Genomic DNA, 20716 nt, shown 5'->3' on the forward strand with positions numbered 1-20716 from the left:
TGCTTGTAGCAGCCGGTTGCTGTCTCTCTCTTGTTGCTAGGGCAGGAAGACCATGAGTTGTACATAACGATTTATGATCTTGTCACAAGAGCTTTCAAGTCCTAATGATCTCCTGCTTTGAATTATTTCCTTTGGGTATGGTTGATGGAATTAACAAATCTGGTCTCTTAGCAAAACAACTTCAAAAGTACAGTTTACATGTGTGTAAATCCCTCATCGGCCAGTCCTTAGGTTTTTTCAAATCTAGCAACCACAGAAAAGAAACAATTTAACATTTATAGATGCAAGTGTGGGCTGAATTAAAACTCTGTTCTTCATTCATGCAGTCTCTTTTATTTATGATCACACATTCAATTTAGTTCAAGGTTTTGTTTCCAAGACAGTGATTAAGGTTTTTATATTTAGTTAATTACCTACCTCACTTACACCAAAATGCAATAACATCACTGAAGGTTGTTTTGGGTTTTATGTTGCTGGAGGGGAGCTAGAGGTGGGATTGTGGGGGTGGTGAATTAAAGTTGGGAGAGAGGAAGAAGTATTACATATATAACGTGCATTAAAGTCTGTGGGAAAGTAAATTGAGAAGTTCGTGCAAGTAAGATACATTAGCACCTATTTCCATAGCTAGATTCTGACACTGATACCAAAAATGTAAATTTAAATAGCAGATTTCTAATTAAACAAACCTTTCACTCCATATTAAATCCTTATTTCAAATCTATCTTAATATAAATCATATTACAGATCTTGTTAATCAATTATCTTGTTTGACATGATTCTTAATATACATATATATACTGGTAATAAGCAAATATATATCAATATGATACATGCAATCAAATATCACGACAATCCCTTTAAAATTGCCTTTAGTTTGTTTCCACCTCATTACCTGGCATACAGCGCAGTACAAATAAATGGAACCACCTCTGAATTCATTGAGATGCAGACAGAAATTTGACATTCATTGCTCACCCGGCCCCCCTTTTAACTAGGGTACACAATCTCTGATACATGAAACCTCATGCAGGGATGGAAACTTCAAGTGTAAGCCAACAGAAAAAAAAGGAAAGAGAATTTAAAACTCTCTAGTCAAATACACCCTTGTTTAAAGATGTGACATCTAACAAGGGGAAATTCCATTAAGAGTCACGGCAGATTCCTCAAGTAATCGAAAGATTTAATCTCCGATGGACATTTCATTATCCTTAATCAATCAAAGGTGCGATGTCAAAATCCAGGTTTTTCTCTTGTTTGACACCACTTCAATTTGAGTACTTTGTACTTTCAGGAGTTGAATTTCATTCTCTTTCTGAAATTCTCAATCTTAAACACTTAATACAAGAATCATGCAACCATAATTCCTAGACAATTTGTTGCCATGATGAAAAATTCAATATATTCCCTATAAGCTATCATAATTCTAAAAGTTTTTTATTTAAACAATATTTTATTCAATATAGGATATTGGATGAGATTTATAAGGCAGCAGACACAGCTTATTTTAGCCCTTTTAGCCTTCATTCAAAAAGTTGAATTTCTTGCTAAAAGAATACTTTTTAGTTTTTAATAAAAGTCTTTGTTCATTTTCAATTCTTTTATAGTAAAAAATCATAGGATATTAAAATTTTTTACAGGTCTACATTTTTAAACAAATTTACCCATTAACCAATCTAATTGATAAATTTGTTGTAAAACGGAGTATAAATCTTTCAATAGTACATGTGAACTAAAAACACATTTGGGGAGGCCCGCCCCGGGGATTAAAGTCTCACTTTCAAAGTTTAATCAGTTTTAAGTCTAATCAATAAACAGGTTGATTAATGATACTTCATAGCACACAGCTTGTGCCATTGACATTTTACTTCAAAGGGTGAAGGATATATTTTTACCTTATAGACCAATGATGAATCTGGTTTCTCTTAAAAAAGCTCACAAAGTAGATTATCATAAAAAGTAAATGTTTTGAACTGCATAACATCACCTTCCAGATTCTCTTTGTTCCAATTTTCAAAGTCTGAAGTACTAAGGTTATCAACAAATTAACACTTAGTACAATGTAGTAGGAAATGTCATTACAAATTAATGCAGCACGAAACGATTGAGGTTGCATCTTTCAAATGACAAGAGATAACACTTCATCATCCCAGACAAAATGATTGAGATTTACTGTTTATTGTCCCTCAATCTGTAGACTAATGTAAAATTTTGTTTAGTGATGATGATTTTCCAAAGGATTCCAAATTCAGCAGACCTTGTGATTCATGCAGAAAAAAATTCGATCGAAAATATTAAGTATCAATGCCTAAAAAATACAATTTTTCATTAATTGCAGTACAGGTAGACAGGGTTATCCATCTTATTATAAGGTTATTGACCCTTAAAATGAAGACCCCACCTGACCCCTACCCCCTCCCCTTTTCTTTTTTTTAAATTGAGTATCCAATATATATGTTTAAAAATCTTGAGTATCCAATATATATGTTGTATAAGACTATGCTGATTAATAAAATTTCACTCCTTTTTATATTTTTAAATTAAGCAAAAGAGTTCCAGTTTATCTAATCTGTTTTCCTCTAAAATTACTACATGTAGTATTTTATATATGGTATGAAAATACATGAACTTATTGTATGTATATAAATAATTTAATCCTGGTTGTAACACGCTTCCTGATTGCTTGATAAAAATATCTTATTTTGCATAAATAATGTAGCTTACATTACAGTAAGACCAGTGTTAAAAATATATCAATCCGTTCAATATTCAATTCAATATTAACAAAAAATTTCAAATTTCAACCCTCAAAAATTTGTTCCTTAACTTTTCATTAAAAATTCATTAGAATTATTAATGAATTTCTTAATTTATATTAATCACTTTATACATAAAATCTTCGGAGAATCAATTCATGGAATTGCTTGTAAACATTCTGCAAGTTACTTCTGCAATACTTGTATTTTCAATGATATTTTCCCTAGGCCTACACCCTAATATTGAACTGAAAAAATTATCTACACTCTGGTGAATCAGTTAAATGACAATAAAATGAAAATAAATATTAACTCAGAATTTCAGAAATATTTACCCTTTGCCTGGCATGTAAAATCGTACCCGTGCCAATATGGGTCTGAGAGCGTTTATTTCTCCATCCGTGGATATTAACATCCTCATTGGGATTATCATCCGGATGGGATGAAATCCCAGCAACAGTAATAGGTCTCATCGCACTCATAGCCAAAAAATCCTTTTAAAATCCGGATTCATCCACAAAACAACTCAACAAATCTTCATTTCTGTGTTTAAAATCCGTAAACGGTTAAAAAGTCTTAAAGAGAAAGTAATCTTCCTTGTGCATCCATAAAAACTTCAAGAGTCAATTTAAAAGGGGGTGTGTTTAAAGCCCCCTCTTTAATGTTAAGGTCTTTGGTACCTGTGCACCATCAAAATGGGCACACAAATGGCTTGTAGATAAATGGGAAAAGAAAAATGGGGGCAAAAACCATGAAAGTCTGTAGAACTTTTCTGTAAATCTTTAGGTAAAGCCATGCACTTACAATTAATAGCGTATTTTCTGAGAGCTTATACCCTAATACATATACATGTATATAGTGTATCCTATCAAAAGTGCAAATCAAAATCATTCAATAGCTACTCCGCAAGACTCCCAGATAAGAAATGTCAACCCTCATACAGTATGTAATGTGATAAAATAGCAAGAAAAAAAAATACACAGCAGTTCAAATCAGGGGAAATCTAATAAATTAATATGAACTCCTGGGGCTTGCTTAAGGACCTGGATTAGTTCTGCTGTTTTCTTTTTTAATTAAAAAACTGGTAACGAGGGGTAGCACAGGTAGAACCAGAAACAGCAGGTGCCATGACTGGACCTAAATGCCAGGTTACTGTGGCTTTATTCAAACTGAGCTGTCAATAAGCTGATTGTGCTAGTCCAATAACACATGACATGCTGGGATGAAAAAATGCCCGTCTTCTACGATAATCTTTTAGTAGTTTTGTTCGATGCCATTAAAGCCTCGCGCTCTTGTATGGAGGAATTTCGTCATTTGCTCTGTTTCTCTTGTGTCAATTATTTTTGGTTAAAGATCCTTGTTATGTAATTCTTTTCTTCCACATTTAGATACAAAAATACCACACTTTCAGAAGACAAAGAACAAAACATTGAGGTAACTAAATCAAAAGCTCTTGGCGACAATGAAGGGATTTGAGGTAACTTTTTAAAAAACATATTTCAGATTCTCTTTTTGAAAAGATTAACTATCAGCTGTCAAATTTACCATATTAATCACTTTGATCACCAACATCATTTTAAGACTTTCAAGCTAATGAGCGTACCCTACAGAGAGTTGAGAGTGTAAAACTCTACTGCAGTTGCCGGGTACGAGGCATTTACGAATGTTAACTGGTACCCTCACCCAGAAACCTCAGTTTTTGACGTGCCATCCAGGTATCACTTGAATGGGTTGTATATATTTATTCAGAATGATAAATGGAACATAAAGAGGTGCTAAATTGGTGAATTTGCGAGCGGTAAGTATTGACCGAGCCCACCATACCAAGCTTGTAAATCAAACACACTTCTGGAAAATGCTTTTACGGCAAAACTTACGATCACTAGAAAAATAATAAATCAGGAACGGACTGTCCTATTACCTAATGTAAAGTTATGTGATATTGCATTGACAAAAAAAAGGGACCAATAAATATTGATTTTTAATTTAAATGACACCTGTATCCACATAGTCATAAAATAAATACGGGCTATTGTATATGTATAATATAAATATATGACCTAAAATGGAGATTTGGAGGATGTCATTGTGTATATACACCCAATTTGCTGATAATAATTTGACAGGTGCACGGACCTTTGTGCTTTAAATATGATTATTCATCTGTTAAACTCATATTTTTAAAATGGCAAGGATATTTAATGTACATATTTATAAAAGAAACCTAGCAGATGTTTAATCAACTGATTACTGATGTTGGATTTTATCTTATATCATTAAATAATTCTGCTCTAAAATTAGAATACTTTGTATAATTCAATGGAAAATGACACTAGTCTTCTATTTCATTTGATGCACAAAAATTACATATTCTTTCATCAAGAGGTTCTTCCTTATACCGCCCCATTTTAATTTTAATTGGGAGTATCCCACATCTAAATTGTGAAATAATAGATTCAATCTTTTAAATAAATTCAAACTTAATCAACGTTTGAAGGCAAGCAGATCATTGAAACCTATAAACTCTAGATTGATTCAAATTTAACCCAAAATTTATTTTTTTAAGAGTTTATACTGTGCAACTTTTCATGATGATATCATGCTAGTATCTAAAAAGCAAGATATAACTATAAGGATTTAAATCTAATGTTTTATAATTCTAATAAAACTGTAATTCAGAATTTTCATGTGAATTAAAAGTCTAAGTTGCCTCCCTTTAAATAAAAAAAAAGACTTTCCTTTTATAGTCAAAATACATGCTTTGTTAATTTTTGAACTGGAAAAAAAAAGAGGAATCAAGTCATACCCAATTAGCTGTCTGCGTTAAATAGTTATCCTTGAACATGATGCAATCAGCACAACACACTTTAATGAGACCAACAATTTATCTTTGATTTGTCAGCCAAGGCATCCGTTTGTTTGAAAAACCTAATTCTGAATTGAAATCCAATACATTTATGACCTGTAAAATTTGGCCAAATTAAATAAATGTCTGTGAAATTAAAGATAACAGAAACCTGTCTATGTAAAGATAAAAAAATAAATATAAATTTGAATGTCAACCGAACTTGTGTCGATATCTAGGAAATAAAAATATTGCCATTGTGTTTTATTATGAGATTTATCTTAAACTGCGAACATGAAGACACTGTTGATAATGGACATTTGTAACACATGTCCATCTGGACAGTCTAATACAAAATTAAAAAGATAAGACACGATAAATTGATGGAATCAGTTCCTGTTTAGAACCAGAATATCGGCAAAATTAGAAAACTTGTCACCTGATTAGAAATAATTCTACTGAAAAAACTTTATTTTTACTTGAATTATAAAACTGTCAATATTTGGTAAATTTATAGGATTATCCTATTGAAATGATGTTTCTATAAATTGATTTCATATAAAATATGTTTTTCTTACATTCAAATATGTAACCATACACTTAAAATCAGTTGTAAACCTATAATAATTGATCAGATATGAACATTGATCAGATATAGCTTTGAGCCAGCTGACATAACTTTTGCAATTAACCTCCATCTCTTAAACTACAATTATCGCATACACTGGACCCCTAATGAACATTAACTGGTATTCCGGTAATCATTACTATTTGGGTAATGATCTTTTAATCCCCGAATCATTAGTCCATCTATTTGTTTTTTGTTTATCAAAATAAAGCCTACAAAATAGGGACTAAACAATTTCCGTGAGTCAATATTTGACATAGCTCTTAATTCGATCATCGAATGCCATTTATTCTTTCAAAAAGGCTAAATATTGACTTATTTCCAGTCTTTGAGAATTACCCTGACCTAGGTCAACATAAATAAATGTTCTTTTGAACATTTATGGTCAGTAATGTAAAGTGATCACATTTAGTAATTGACTTTAAAATTACCATTAATCACTCCCTGAAATATTTTACACTTTAAACCATTCATTGGATGCGTCTATTACCTGTTTACTTAGCTTATTAGTAATAACAAACACATGGTCACAGTACACAAACTAAAGAGCCAACAGTACATTTTTCTGTTTCAGATCAAAGTTACGGTATGTCAAAATTCTTACTTTTTTTCTAATTCGTTTTGTTTATAGTTATGGCAGTTTTTGATCCATACAAAAGGCCTGTTCTATAACAGTATATAAATAGTGCCTGTTTGGGAGGGTAACAGTTGAAATTGACACCCCGAGAAAACCATTGTCAACCGACGCAAAGCGGAGGTTGACAATGGTTTTCGAGGGGTGTCAATTTCAACTGTTATCCTCCCAAACAGGCACTATTTATTTTGTTATACTGAATGTCTTTTTTAAAATTTTTAAGAAAATTTTACTGCTTTTATATAGGAATAACGTGAATTCTACAGCGAACCGTACGCGCATAATTTTCTAATGTTTTTTTAATGTTACCCGTTGCCAAGTGCGTTGCTAACGCTGAGGGTAATAGTAAATATTATTAACTGCGTTTTAACCAATCAGATTTCAGTATTTAACATGAAAGTATAACAATATATTTTGCAACACTTTTTCTTCATAATAAATTTAAAAATCCATCTATGGTCAAATTTTTGCACAAATTCAAATTTTCAAGCCTGAATTACATTTTAAACATGACTGTCCATTATAAGCCCGTAAATTTTAACTAAACTATGACATAACCTTTGTTCACTACAGCCTGTATTAAAATCTTGATCAACCACATAATGTAATAAAAGATATGTATAATCATACATACTGCACCAATGGTCTGAGCCACAGGAATGATGAGCTGGGCCGCTCTTCTCCAGGACTGGATTGCGCGATTTTTCCGAGCCTTCCTTCCGAACATTCTTCTTGGAATGCTCCGCTTAGGTGGAGCGGATGCCGGTGAGATTGCAGGCACACTTGATCTAACCACTTCATCTTCATCTGGTGCGCTATTATTATCGTCGGAATCTGCTTGAAACCTGTAATGTTATTTATAGATCAATTAAAAGGTCCTTGGTCCTACCTTGGTGTGAAATAAGAAACAGTTGGGATACGAGTCCTTTATGATGACTTTATAATTCTAATTTAATTAGATACATCATTGAGATAGGGAGAGAATATGTTCCTGTGACCATAACTAGAAGTACTTACTCAGACATTGCTCCTCAGTTTTAAAATGAAGTACCCTCTAAAAAACTTCATTCATTCACAGAAAATGATGGAGAATCAGAAAACAAATGCAAGAAGATTCCATGTTCGCATTGAATATAGGTTCAATCACTGATCACACACAAATTGTCCCAGAATGTATCAATAATTCAGAGACTAATGGCAACAATTCACCCAGCCAATAAAATCCTGAAAGCTTTAATGCTCTTCCTTAAAGATCCCAATCAAAAGCTCCCCAATAAGAGCTACCCATGCAGTCTCCACTAACACACATATAACTTACACTGATATTATACAACTCCTTCACAGTGAAATCAATTGACACAAACGGTTTAATTGGTCATGACTTTTAAAGTAAATCTAATTTCTTTTTAAATTCCACTTTCAACTGAAAACACATTCTCACATGTTTTTAAATACATGTAATAAAGATAATTATAAAAAAAAAATTGCGGTAAAAGCGGTAGGTAGGTATAGATTAAAATTGATTCTCAATTATGACAAAAAAATAGAGTTCAGAGTAGACGTACTAGTAAACAGCAAAGTCTAAAATTTAAAATATTGTTTGTTCGTTTCTTCAAGTTTTCCTTTGAGGGCTGAAAAGCAAACAGCTTCTGTTGAAAAAGTCTTGATACAGAACAGTACACTGTTGATACACGTATTTGTTTTTCAGTTTAGATACGAATGTTTTAATTGTTCACTTATCTTACTTGCGAACTTAAAATATTAGCTTCCCCAACATTTATCTGACAAGGACTATTTAACATTCTGATAATCGCAGACCATTCTGAAATGCCAATTAAGCACCCCTTGGATAAAAATAGCTCTATTTTAAAACAGTCTGAATTTTATTTATATTGACCATGTTACTTACCGTAGTCTAAAATATTTCCTTTAATTTTATTTAATGTTTAGAAATTAACCCAATGTCTACCCAAGTTATTTAATTTTCTGTTATTTATGTCTAACTTGTCTGAAAATCTGTCGTGGAGGTTTTCAATGACATTCTGAACGCCTGGTCATGAAATGAGGTTAGGTCTTCAGTCCTCCCTTGACACCATATCCTTAAACTCCTCCAGTACTTGGGGTAGGGTCTTCATATGCTGTCTATAACTTGCCAGGAGTCTGGTCAAGGTCAACTGGGGTGGTGTACACTATAGTGAAGTCAACTTCCATTTTCTGTGAGCTACCGGTAACATTATTTCATCTGAATTTTGTTATTCAAAAAAGTTTCATGTTACACTCAGTACATATTCAAGTTAAATTACCTTATTACTGAAGATTCCTCATTTTATGTGAGTACCTAATTCCGCAATTAAATCGCTTTGCATCAATCACAAGAATATAAAATTGCAAATGCCAACCTTTTACCGGTATCATAGTTTCAATTAGTTTACAGTTTTCTGCAAAGATAGAGTGAGATTTTAAAACTGTGCGATGTGCTTCTCTCATTTTTAAGCAGATATTTATTCCTCGCATTTAATTAGTAATCTATAGTATACATCTGTTTAAAAGTTTGTACCTCAAAAGACTATGAAAGTCTTGATAGGTTGGGTAGAACATCTGACATTATGTAGTTGGAACATATATATATGAAGTAGAAATGGTGCAAATTAAGGAGAGCAGCATGCTTCATTAATATTGGGAATAGTAGAACAATCAGCAGTGTAACAAAGATGCATGAGGATCTATAATGGTCAACCCTACAATAGCACAAACAAAAGATTCAGGGTCATCAACTAAAGGCAGATCCAGCATTTGAAGTTAGAGGGGGTGCCAGTTGTAGGCAGAGGGTCTGGGGGTGCCTTGAGGCCCTGGTGGGGGCCCATGGGACAGAGCACCCAGAGGCTTCTGGGCTGCATTTTACAAAGGAACTTACGACGAAGTCATACATATTTACAGCCTCGTAAAATGATATTTAAAGATCAAAATTGACATAAAACAATTTGTTTACAAATATTTCAACTCCCATAATTGTATTTTCTAGCCATAAGAATAAATCATTGATAAGTTGGTGATTATTTTGCATTTATTAATTTGGTCATAAGTCGTAAGTTCTTTTGTAAAACGCAGCCCTGGATTCTATAAATTTTGTAGGGTAAAAATGAAGTCTTTATTTTTAGACTTTTGTGATATTTCTTCTTATGATTATACTTAACAAGAGGCCCAGGGGCCACATCGCTCACCCGAACAACAATTGCCTTAATTCTGATCAAATTAGCATTACAGTATCAAAATATCTTGACAACTAAGTACAGTAGATCCTGCTAAATAAAAATTGAAAATCTGCCAATTTTTATCCATCTCTATTATTTTGGTAAATACCAAGCCCCTTTTGTTGTTGTACCTGTAAGAAGATTTTTCTCTATTCCTATATACCCCCCCCCCCCCCCCCCCCCATTTCGTGACCCCACTCTTCACTGGGGAATTATGGTTTTGATTTTTAAAGATTTTCTCTATATATTCCTATATAAAACTTGATCCCCCTCTTGTGGCCCCACCCTACCCCCGGGGACTATGATTTGAACAAACTTGAATCTACACTATCTGAGGATGCTTCCATTTTAATTTGAGCTTTCCTGGCCTAATAGTTTTTGAGAAGAAGATTTTTAAAGATTTTCTCTATATATTCCTATGTAAAACTTGATCCCCCATATTGTGGCCCTACCCTACCCCCAGGGACTATGATTTGAACAAACTTGAATCTACACTACCTGAGGATGCTTCCATTTTAATTTGAGCTTTTCTGGCCTAATAGTTTTTGAGAAGAAGATGTTTAAAGATTTTCTCTATATATTCCTATATAAAAATCCATTCCCCCATTGTGGCCCAACCCTACCCCCAGGGACTATGATTTGAACAAACTTGAATCTACACTACCTGAGGATGCCTCCAAACAAGTTTAAGCTTTTCAGGCCGAATATTTTTTGAGAAGAAGATTTTTGAAAATACCAACATATTTTCAATAATTCTCAATTATCTCCCCTTTAAAGAGGCTGTGGCCCTTCATTTGAACAAACTTGAATCCCCTTCACCTAGTGGTGCTTTGTGCCAAATTTGATTGAAATCTGCCCAGTGGTTCTTGAGAAGAAGATGAAAATGTGAAAAGTTTACAACAACGACAGACAACGGACAAATTGTGATCAGAAAAGCTAACTTGAGCCTTTGGCTCACGTGAGCTAAAAAGTAATGAAATTACAATTTTTTTATTGTCTGTAGATTTAAGACCTGCAGTTATCCCATCAAAAGCTTCTGCCTTGCAGAAATATAGGAATCATTTCCTTTTATTTCTGCCCCCCCCCCCCCTCCACTGTCAGCAGTCCAAATTTCCTTTGGCAATAAGACTATGGAACAATTTACAATCTAATGCTAACAACACCTTGTCTGATTTGCAATTATATATAGGTTTACATTTTTCAGTGTTTTTGTGTGTGATAACACTACGAATTAATTTTGTTTGTTGAAAATTATATAAATATAAATATTTAAATAATACGGAATAATCAATTCTTTGAATATTGTGGCGATCAAGCACAGTTGGGCGTGATCAAATCTATCATAAAGCCCTCAAGGCTCCAGGCAATGATTGATTAATCACCTCCAACCATATTTGATCACTTCATAAATCATTAGGGCTGGGACGATACTGTACTTAGCCGATTTGGTACATATCACGATACATATCACGATACATTGCAACTAAATGAGAATATGAATAAGGGTTAAAAATTTATTCAATCTGTTGATGTATTACCACATGTCCAAAGTTATTTTGATATATTTAAAATGAGCATTGCACAATTTACAAATTTCTTTAGTCTCATATACGCTACTTTTTCATAAACAAGTATTTTAAATCCAAAAGTTGTCCACACTCCAGATTTAGCTTCCTAACAGTTTTGACAACTTTACGAGGTTTTCCGCCATCTTTGTACTTTCATATTAGGCGCGCGGACTAAAAATAGCCGATATATAAAGCTCGGATATTTTTGGAAAATAAAAAAAAGTTTGCTTAGGTATCGTTGTATTAATGTATCGATCCAAATATCGTCAAAATAAATACCGTAATGCACCGGTGGATCGTCCCATCCCTATAAATCATAATACTAAAAGAATGATTCCATATTCCTTCAAATAATTCTATCTAGAAATAAGAGAGTGGTTTAAAAAATATCCCAGAGACCAGAGTCATTTAATCAGGTCCAGCACAATCTCGTAATTTAGCTATATATAGCTTGAAAAAGCTATATATAGCTTAATAAAGCTATTCAGAATTGCTTAATTTCGCTATTTTTTTTTTTAATTTTCATAAAATTAATGTGTATTTTTTCAGCATGTAATCAAAATCGCACTTTGCAATTTTTCGTATACTTCATAATTAACATTTTTGTGAATAACTCCATATAAATAACTTTATCAAGCTATTCTGAATAGCTTTATTAAACTATATAACTTTTTAAATCTATATAGCTAAATCAGGAGATTGTGCTGGACCTGATAATGTCTCTGCATGCAGAGACTTCTCATTTTTTCAGATAATTGTGACTTTTAATTATAACGTTACAGCAGAAGAACTGTACTGGTACTGTACCAGTTATCGGCTAAGACCAGTTATCGGCTAAACTGAGAGTTCGGGTTTTTAGCACGCGACAATCCAAGATTTTTTAATTCAGTCGTCCTTTTCGAATAGAGAAAAGTAATTTTGCCTGAAAATTTTCTTGAATATGTTTTATACATGACCTTAAACGATCATTGTTTACCGCTGATTTTACATCAGTGGGGAAAGTGACGTAATAAGTTAAAAATAAAATATTACCTCTTTGTGTTACGTTATTATATCCCTTCTTTGATTTGACATATAATATCAATACATATAACATGTATAAACAAAAGAAATTCACTAATTTCCGAGAAATTCGTTGCGCAGTTGAACGCCTGATTGCACAATTATGTCTTGAATAGTCTACGATTTGGTGTATTTCCGTATGATAATAAACGAACAATTTTATGAGTTTTGTTTATAATGTATCATAACCCCGACGACTTTAGTCCGATCCCTCAAGGGGCATAATTTAAATTACATTTAGCAGAGTATAAAATCAACATGTACAGGGATTTTACTATTGTTATCACGAAGCCGATAACTGGTACAGTAAATCATAAAACTCGGCAAATTCGGGGCGCGCTAAAAAGCACAAAACAATATATTTTTGGGTTCTAAATAATGATATAAACTAACAAATTGATATATGAGGAGTTCACTATTTAAAGTATGTCAAGTTTTATCCAAAAATATCAAGAAATAAGGAAATACGAAAAGAAAGCGTTAAATTGTAGCCGATAACTGGTACAGTGCCAGTACATGTATACTAAACGGTAACGTCGTTTCGAGTGACTCGAGTTAATGCTGTCATTGCAACTTACCTTTCCCTGAAGTCATGCTATATAATTATAAATATTCAAGTTGGCTCAACTATGTCAACAAGTCGATTTCGCGGGTTTCTTTCAACCGGAAACATAATATCTAACTCTAGAACGGTGAGTTCCGATTTGCCCGCAATCAGACAAATCTGTTGCATACTCAGATTTAAATATTCGAAAAAGAATTTTCAAACAGGACTTTAATCATTTTTTGAAACCTTTCTAATGCGTAAAATCTAATGACAACTCTTTGTAGTATTGTACACAATTTTGTAATTTTTACTGACAATTTAAGATGACCCACTGAGAAAGAGTGTTCTGCTCAGCAATACTCTCTCTCTCTCTCTCTCTCTCTCTCTCTCTGACTTCACAAGCTGAAACATTTCCTACAGAATTAAATAAATATAGTACTTTTATGTGCCTGTATAAGTTATATTAAGTTTAAAAAGTATAGCTGTTTAACAATCAATTTAAGTTTCATTTATGGCGAAGAAATCGTTTATCAAATGTTTGATTCAATTATCTGCACTTTTAAAGTCGATAATGGTTCACACGTCTCCTAAAACAACTCTAGTTACAATTTAGTAACACCTCGTCACTGGGATTAATTTCACATATCAAGCCAAAAAAGTGAAATGGTATATATATATGGCAGTGAAATGGTGTGTGTGTGTGTGTGTGTATGTGTATATATATATATATATATATATATATATATATATATATATATATATATATATATATATATATATATATATATATATATATATATATATATAGCAATAAAAAGCAACAACAAAAAAAAGATCTTTGGTTATGTACAACTTTGCAAAAAAATGGGGGGGGGGGGGGGGTCAAGCCCCCACCTGTTCCGGCGCCTATGTTTGGTGTCAGTATTCAAATTACAACAATCAATTTTCAAACAGGTATAATAATCTGTGTTATACCGACAATTTACAAAAAATTGGTGTCGTTCCATATACTGTGTTCTTATCATATAAACGAACCTAGGTTAAGTTCCTGAATGCTTATCAAAAGGAATCGATCCTCACACCAGCTGCACACAGTGAGCAACTAGTGCAAAGAAAAAATGGCGACACTAAAGACGACAGCTCTTGTAGTTGTTCTCTTTCACTTTGTTCTGGATATCTATGGCTTGTCGTCAGACGACACTTGCAGAGAGAGGCTTGATAATCTGGAGAAACTATTGGCAAACCTAAACGAAAAAATCGAAAACCATCAAACGGACAACACCAAAGTAGACGCGATGTTCAAAATTATTCAAGACGAAAATAGTTATCTGAAAAGTAGACTGAAATCTTTAGAAGAAATTGTTCTTACCTCGAACCGCCGGACGGAGAAACTTGAGGCTAAGATTGCAGATTTAGAATCTTCAAACTGGTTTCTAAAATCCAGATTGGCAACAGCAAACACTAACTATAGGTTCGCTAATAAATATTCGAGCACTTTACTTGGAAATCTGAAAACGGATGATTCACAGAAAGAAAACACGACTATCGGGTCATCAACAGCTCATGGCAATGAGATGAAGATACAACGCCAAACGGCAATGGTAAAACGCAAAATAAACCAGTTGGAGAATAAACCGAGTGCATCGAAAGAAAAACGTCCCCCGACAGGTAAATCTTATGTTAAATACAATCATGTATTTGTACTCGACAATATTGTATTTTACATGAGAAAACATTGAGAACAGTATGAGTTTAACTTTCCACACCGTAGGACAGTACTGATTCTGAACCATTGATGTATTTCAGGAATACGGTCAACCTCATTCCCAGATGGTGCTGCATTTTCTGCATACGTGTCTGTCTATGAAACGGACATATCCAAGGATTTCACCATTCACTTTGACACAATTGTAACAAACATTGGCAACCATTACAACAAACATACAGGAGCATTCACCGCGCCACAACACGGTGTTTACGTATTTACATGGAATCTCTACTGTAACAAGGGAGGGTACTTTCATTCTCAGCTTGTTGTGAACTCTAATGTAGTTGGGGCTATGTTTACAAGCGTGGCGGGTGCTACTGGAGTGAGAAGTAATACAGGTATTGTGGTTGTTGAGGTTAACCAGGGCGATGTGGTATTTGTTCGTACTCACCCTACACATGGTCACATCGGAAATCTCTACAGTTACATAGACTGGCGATCATCCTTTAATGGATGGAAACTGTACTGAGTATCAATAAAATGGATTCTTTACAGCTAAAATAAAACGGTATCGCAGTATATGGAGATGTCGGTCATTTCAGATGCATGTATTTATAAGCGACATCATATCAAATTTAGAAAAAGAGATCACGATTCAAATATTATCAATTATTATATGATTAATCAATTCCTGGCTATCGCTTAGAATCAAGAAAATAGAGGCGAATCAAAATGATGTTTAAAATACCGGTATATAAACCAAAAGACAGTACTCCGACGATTTCGAGTCTATTATTTTAATATAGTAGTATAGATTCGACTAAAATAAAGATACATTATGTAATTTTGGTCGTTATTTGAAGGGGTTTAAACAAAATGTTCAACTTAATCCAATAAAAGAATTAAAATAAATGTTTTACATAAGGAAGCTGCGAGGTCAACAAATTTTAAATACCATATCAGATCTACCTTAAACTTTAAATATAATATATTTGGCCATAAACTATTAAAATTCAACTTTTAGCATTATGACATATCCTATAATTGTATACAGAGCTTTTCTTTTAAAAGAGTCAACTGAAGCCTTAAAATTGTCACGACCATCGAGCTCTCTTAAAAGCACCGAAATTAAACAGAAAATTCGAAAACCCTCTCAATCGAGAGAAATTGACTACAACCCCCGCCTATCACACTGAGCTACGCTGACACATTAGACGGGCTGCGAATAACTTTAATGTTCCTTATAATGATGCACAGTTAGGGTTTCTAACACTACATGTGCCAACATTTTAAGTCTTTATGAAAGTGCAATAAATACTTTCATTAAAAGTTGTCACCTATTAATAAATGAATGAAAATTAAATAAAAAGTTGACTTACACCAACAATAAAGTTTTCTATTATACTTCACTTCGTCAAAATTGAAAAGTCTTCAGGCCACGCCATCACCAACTAACCTCAAGTCAATACTCCGCGTCATATCTGAATTTTGACCACATTTTCTACTTTACGATGAGGTTCCAATTTCCTTTCAAATTATATATTGAATTTGTTTTTTGACAGATCAATGGATAACTGCATATCACACATTTTGAAATTTTGTTGAAAAACATCAATATGTATAGTTTACACCTTAAATTAATGGCCTTTGGAGGATGAAAGGGGCAAAGGTTTTGACAATATCTAATCACGGCCTTTCTTCATAAGATACTCTCAAAAAGATAGTCAAGATTTGTCGACTGAGGATATAATATTATACGTTATTATGAGCAAACAAAGTTACAAATTCAGATATTGCGAAATATTGACACGAATAATCCACCATAACCGGAATGGAAGAAAGGCGGTAGTCCATTGTACATAACACCCTCGTGGGGGTAACCTTGCTACAAAAAGAGGAAAATGCCACTATATAGCCCGATTTCCTTCGACGTAACACTACTATATAGCAATTTTCCGGGGGTAATGGTAATTCTGCTGTATAGTCATTTTACTGGGGGAAAGATGACTAGAGGGAAATGGCACAATGCAACAACAGTTTCTTCATCAAAATTCCACTGCGTAACTCAATTTTCATTGGACTGTGATCTTTTTTCAACATCTTAGGCAGTTACGTCGGAAGGAAATTGATAGTAGGGGGGGGGGGGGCAAACTGATCAAAAATCTTGACAAGCAAAAAAAAAGAAAAAAAGAACAAATAGGTCTAATGTTTTGGTTATGTATAACTTTAAAAAAAAAGGTCTTTGGTTATTGTTATGTACAACTTTGCAAAAAAAAGGGCAAGCCCCCTCCCCCCGTTCCGATGCCTTTGTTTGATGTCAGTATTCAAATTACAAGAACCAATATCAAACAGGGATAATATTCTGCGTTATACCGACAATTTACAAAAATTAGTGTCGTTCCATATAGTGTTCATATCATATAAAGGAACCTAGGCAAGTTAATGAATGCTTATCAAAAAGAACCAACCCTCACACCAGCTGCACACAGTACGCAACTAGTGCAAAGAAAAATGGCGACAATAGCTCTTGTAGTAGTCCTCATCCACTTTGTTCTTGGTGTCTATGGCTCATCGTCAGACGACACTTGCAGAGAGAGGTTTTATAATCTGGAGAAACTATTGCCAAACCTAAACGAAAAATTAAAAAACCCATCAAACGGACAACACCAAAGTAGACGCGATGTTCAAAATTATTCAAGACGAAAATAGTTACCTGAAAAGTAGACTGAAATCTTTAGAAGAAATTGTTCTTACCTCGAACCGCCGGACGGAGAAACTTGAAGCTAAAATTGCAGATTTACAATCTTCGAACTGGTTTTTGAAATCCAGATTGAAAACAGCAAACACTGACTATAGGTTCGATAAAAAATATTCAAATGCTTTACTTGGTAATCTGAAAACGAATGATTCACGGAAAGAAAACACGACTACCGGACCATATACAACTAACGGCAATGAGATGAAGATACAACGCCAAACGGCAATGGTAAAACGCAAAATTAGTCAGTTGGAGAATAAACCGAGTATATCAAAAGAAAGACGTCTCCCGACAGGTAAATCTTATGTTAAATACAATCATATACTTGTACTCGACAATATTATATTTTAAATGAGATAACATTGAGAACAGTAGGAGTTTAACTTTCCACACCGTAGGATAGTACTGATTCTGAACCATTGATGTGTTATCCGGTCAACCTCATTCCCAGACGGTGCTGCATTTTCTGCATACGTGTCGGTCTATGAAACGGACATATCTAAGGATTTCACAATTCACTTTGATACCGTCGTAACAAACATTGGCAACCATTATAACAAACATACAGGGGCATTCATCGCGCCACAACACGGTGTTAACGTATTTACATGGAATCTATACTGTCACACTGGAGGATACATTTATTCTCAGCTTGTTGTGAACTCTAATGAAGTTGGGACTATGTATACAAGCGCGGAGGGTGCTACTGATATCAGAAGTCATACAGGTATTGTGGTTGTCGAGGTGAACCAGGGCGATGTTGTTTTTTTTCGTACTCACCCTACAATTGCTCACTCTGGAAATCTCTGGAGTCACTCAGACTGGCGATCATCCTTTAATGGCTGGAAACTGTACTGAGTAACAATAAAATGGATTGTTTACAGCTAAAATGAAATGGTATCGCAGTATATGGAGATGTTGGTCTTTTCAGATGCATGCATTTATAAGCGACATCATATCAAAACTCAAACGAGATCAGTAATACATGTAGTTTTCAAATATTTATCAATTATCATATGATTGACCAATTCCTAGCTCTCTGATTGGCTCATATCCATCTATCTAGGAAACCCCCCCCAGAACGTTATTAATTCACCTGCACATGGCCTAGGGAGGTCAAGATAACATTCGATTTTCTCTACACTTGACTTAAAATATAAAGTATTGCGTTTCCAATTTTCGCTTGATAGCTCTCAATTTGATATATATGTATTAATTTGTCGCTGAGTTGTATAATAAAATAATTATTGCTGGGTTTTTTTTCAAGCAAAACGATGATTAAGATAACCTCGTAGTAAAAAAGTAACCTCGCCTTCGGCTCGGTGAATATTGTGTTCCTCAGGTAGTTAAATCATTGTATTGATCGAAGAAAAAAACCAGCAGTAATTTTATATTATTCACCGGCACGTTGCCAGAGAGGTCAATATACCATTTTATTTTTTTTCTACATTGGGCTAAATAATTTGAAATCTTAGAAAATCTTCTTCTCTACTCTTATATAAATAAATTCCTAATAGTTTTGTAATTTTCAAATTGTTACGATTGGTACATACGTAAGATGAACATATTTAAAAAACTTTATATTTGAAAGTTTGCACCACATAATTTATAATATAGATCTGCATTCTCTGACACATTAACAAATTTGCATTTGTACTTGGTACTTATATTCTTTGTTTAATTTGTTTATTTTCTAAACATTGCAAAATAATCTCATATCTGTGCTTAATTTGTATGCACACACCGTTGCAGTTTTATAGAAACTATATCTTTCAAAAAATAATGATCCAATGCTTAAATGATAACATGAAGCTTTGTAAGAGTACGTTATGAAAATTGACATGATATATCGTATTATGTATAAAAAGATTTTGTATTCTGTAATTATGACTTTGTTTCATGAAATGATATTGTACAATATTACATGATACTGTATCTTGTAATACGAGATTGTATCATGTGTTGTGATACGATATTGTATTATGTGATACAATATTGTATCACGTGATACGAAATTGTATCACATGACACGATATTAATTGTAACTATGATACTATATTGTATTATAAGATATGAGATATATGGATTCATGGTAAGACATTTTATTATATGATATGATAATGTATCATATGATATGTAACAGTGGTGTTTTATTTAATATGATAAAATTGCGTTATATGTCATATAATATTGCATCGTATTTGTTGTATCATGATATTACATTATGCAATTATTATACAATTTTATATGATACAAGATCATATGATGCGATATTATACGACATGACACAATATCAGTTGATAGAATACCATATGATACAATATCGTATGATTCAATATCATATATATAATTTACAATGATGTATTACATTATATGAGAGAATATTATTTAGATGATAAGCTATATCATATGATTTAATATTATAGGAATCGTATGATATATCATATATCAACAATCACATCTATCGAGCACGTTTGAGTGACGTACGACATGGCTTTCTTATCACCCTTGATACATGTAATGGAGATCAAGCTCTATATCTTTAAGGAACATTTTTGGTCAAAATTGTTTTTCCGTTTTTAATGCTTACAATGCTTCAGTAATTATATAAGATATTTGTAATGGTCAACCAAAATTTAGTTATCAGTGGTTTTCTTGTAAGTGAGATGCAGATCTCACAACTCTAAGCTTTGTTTACGTTTTGATCGTAGAGAAGGAAATTCCAGTTTTGGACCCCCAAAAGAAAGTGATAAACGCTAGCTATTATTTATGCTTAGAACGAACTAGAACAGAGAAAAATTAACTTGAAACAAACTTTTACCGGTATTTTAAACTAAATGAATGTAAACAAGACACATCTTCGCTAGCCAAGGGTTTATGGGGAGCAAAGTGGATCGAAAACCCATGGCTAGCGAAGATGACAGCCTTGTCTGCATGACAAGGAATTGTAAGCTCTGTATAT

General features: G+C 33.3%; 2 protein-coding genes and 1 pseudogene across 3 annotated transcripts in view; 2 read left to right on the forward strand and 1 right to left on the reverse strand.

Annotated features, from left to right (window-relative positions):
- LOC128165141 (WD repeat-containing protein on Y chromosome-like) overlaps positions 1 to 8318 on the reverse strand; it is a 55093-nt gene extending 46775 nt beyond the window's left edge. The window contains exons 1-2 of one of the 2 annotated variants that reach the window (XM_052829379.1): positions 7878 to 8318; positions 7495 to 7705 (exon numbers count right to left, since the gene is read on the reverse strand). In XM_052829379.1, the coding sequence (XP_052685339.1) occupies positions 7495 to 7705; positions 7878 to 7885 (219 nt within the window). In that variant the 5' untranslated portion in view covers positions 7886 to 8318. Of the gene's footprint in view, positions 1 to 3088; positions 4063 to 7494; positions 7706 to 7877 lie in introns of those variants that run through there. The other variant, XM_052829381.1, reaches the window with a different exon arrangement.
- A 6073-nt stretch (positions 8319 to 14391) lies between these two features.
- LOC128165155 (uncharacterized) lies at positions 14392 to 16429 on the forward strand. Its single transcript, XM_052829399.1, has 2 exons — positions 14392 to 14956; positions 15095 to 16429. Exons 1-2 carry the CDS (start codon positions 14407 to 14409, stop codon positions 15523 to 15525), a joined length of 981 nt encoding a protein of 326 aa, XP_052685359.1. The 5' UTR covers positions 14392 to 14406; the 3' UTR covers positions 15526 to 16429.
- Positions 16430 to 17438: 1009 nt separating this feature from the next.
- Positions 17439 to 18612, forward strand: LOC128165149 (uncharacterized; annotated as a pseudogene).
- The last annotated feature ends 2104 nt before the right edge of the window (positions 18613 to 20716 follow it).

This window comes from Crassostrea angulata, chromosome 10, assembly GCF_025612915.1.
Source record: "Crassostrea angulata isolate pt1a10 chromosome 10, ASM2561291v2, whole genome shotgun sequence".
NCBI classification, from domain to species: Eukaryota; Metazoa; Mollusca; class Bivalvia; order Ostreida; family Ostreidae; genus Magallana; species Magallana angulata.

Excerpts from the sequence above, each read along its gene's own strand:
- LOC128165155 (XM_052829399.1), top strand. The coding sequence starts at position 14,407 with ATGGCGACACTAAAGACGACAGCTCTTGTAGTTGTTCTCTTTCACTTT. Across the intron at positions 14,957-15,094 it reads AGAAAAACGTCCCCCGACAG|GAATACGGTCAACCTCATTC; the intron begins GTAAATCTTATG and ends GATGTATTTCAG.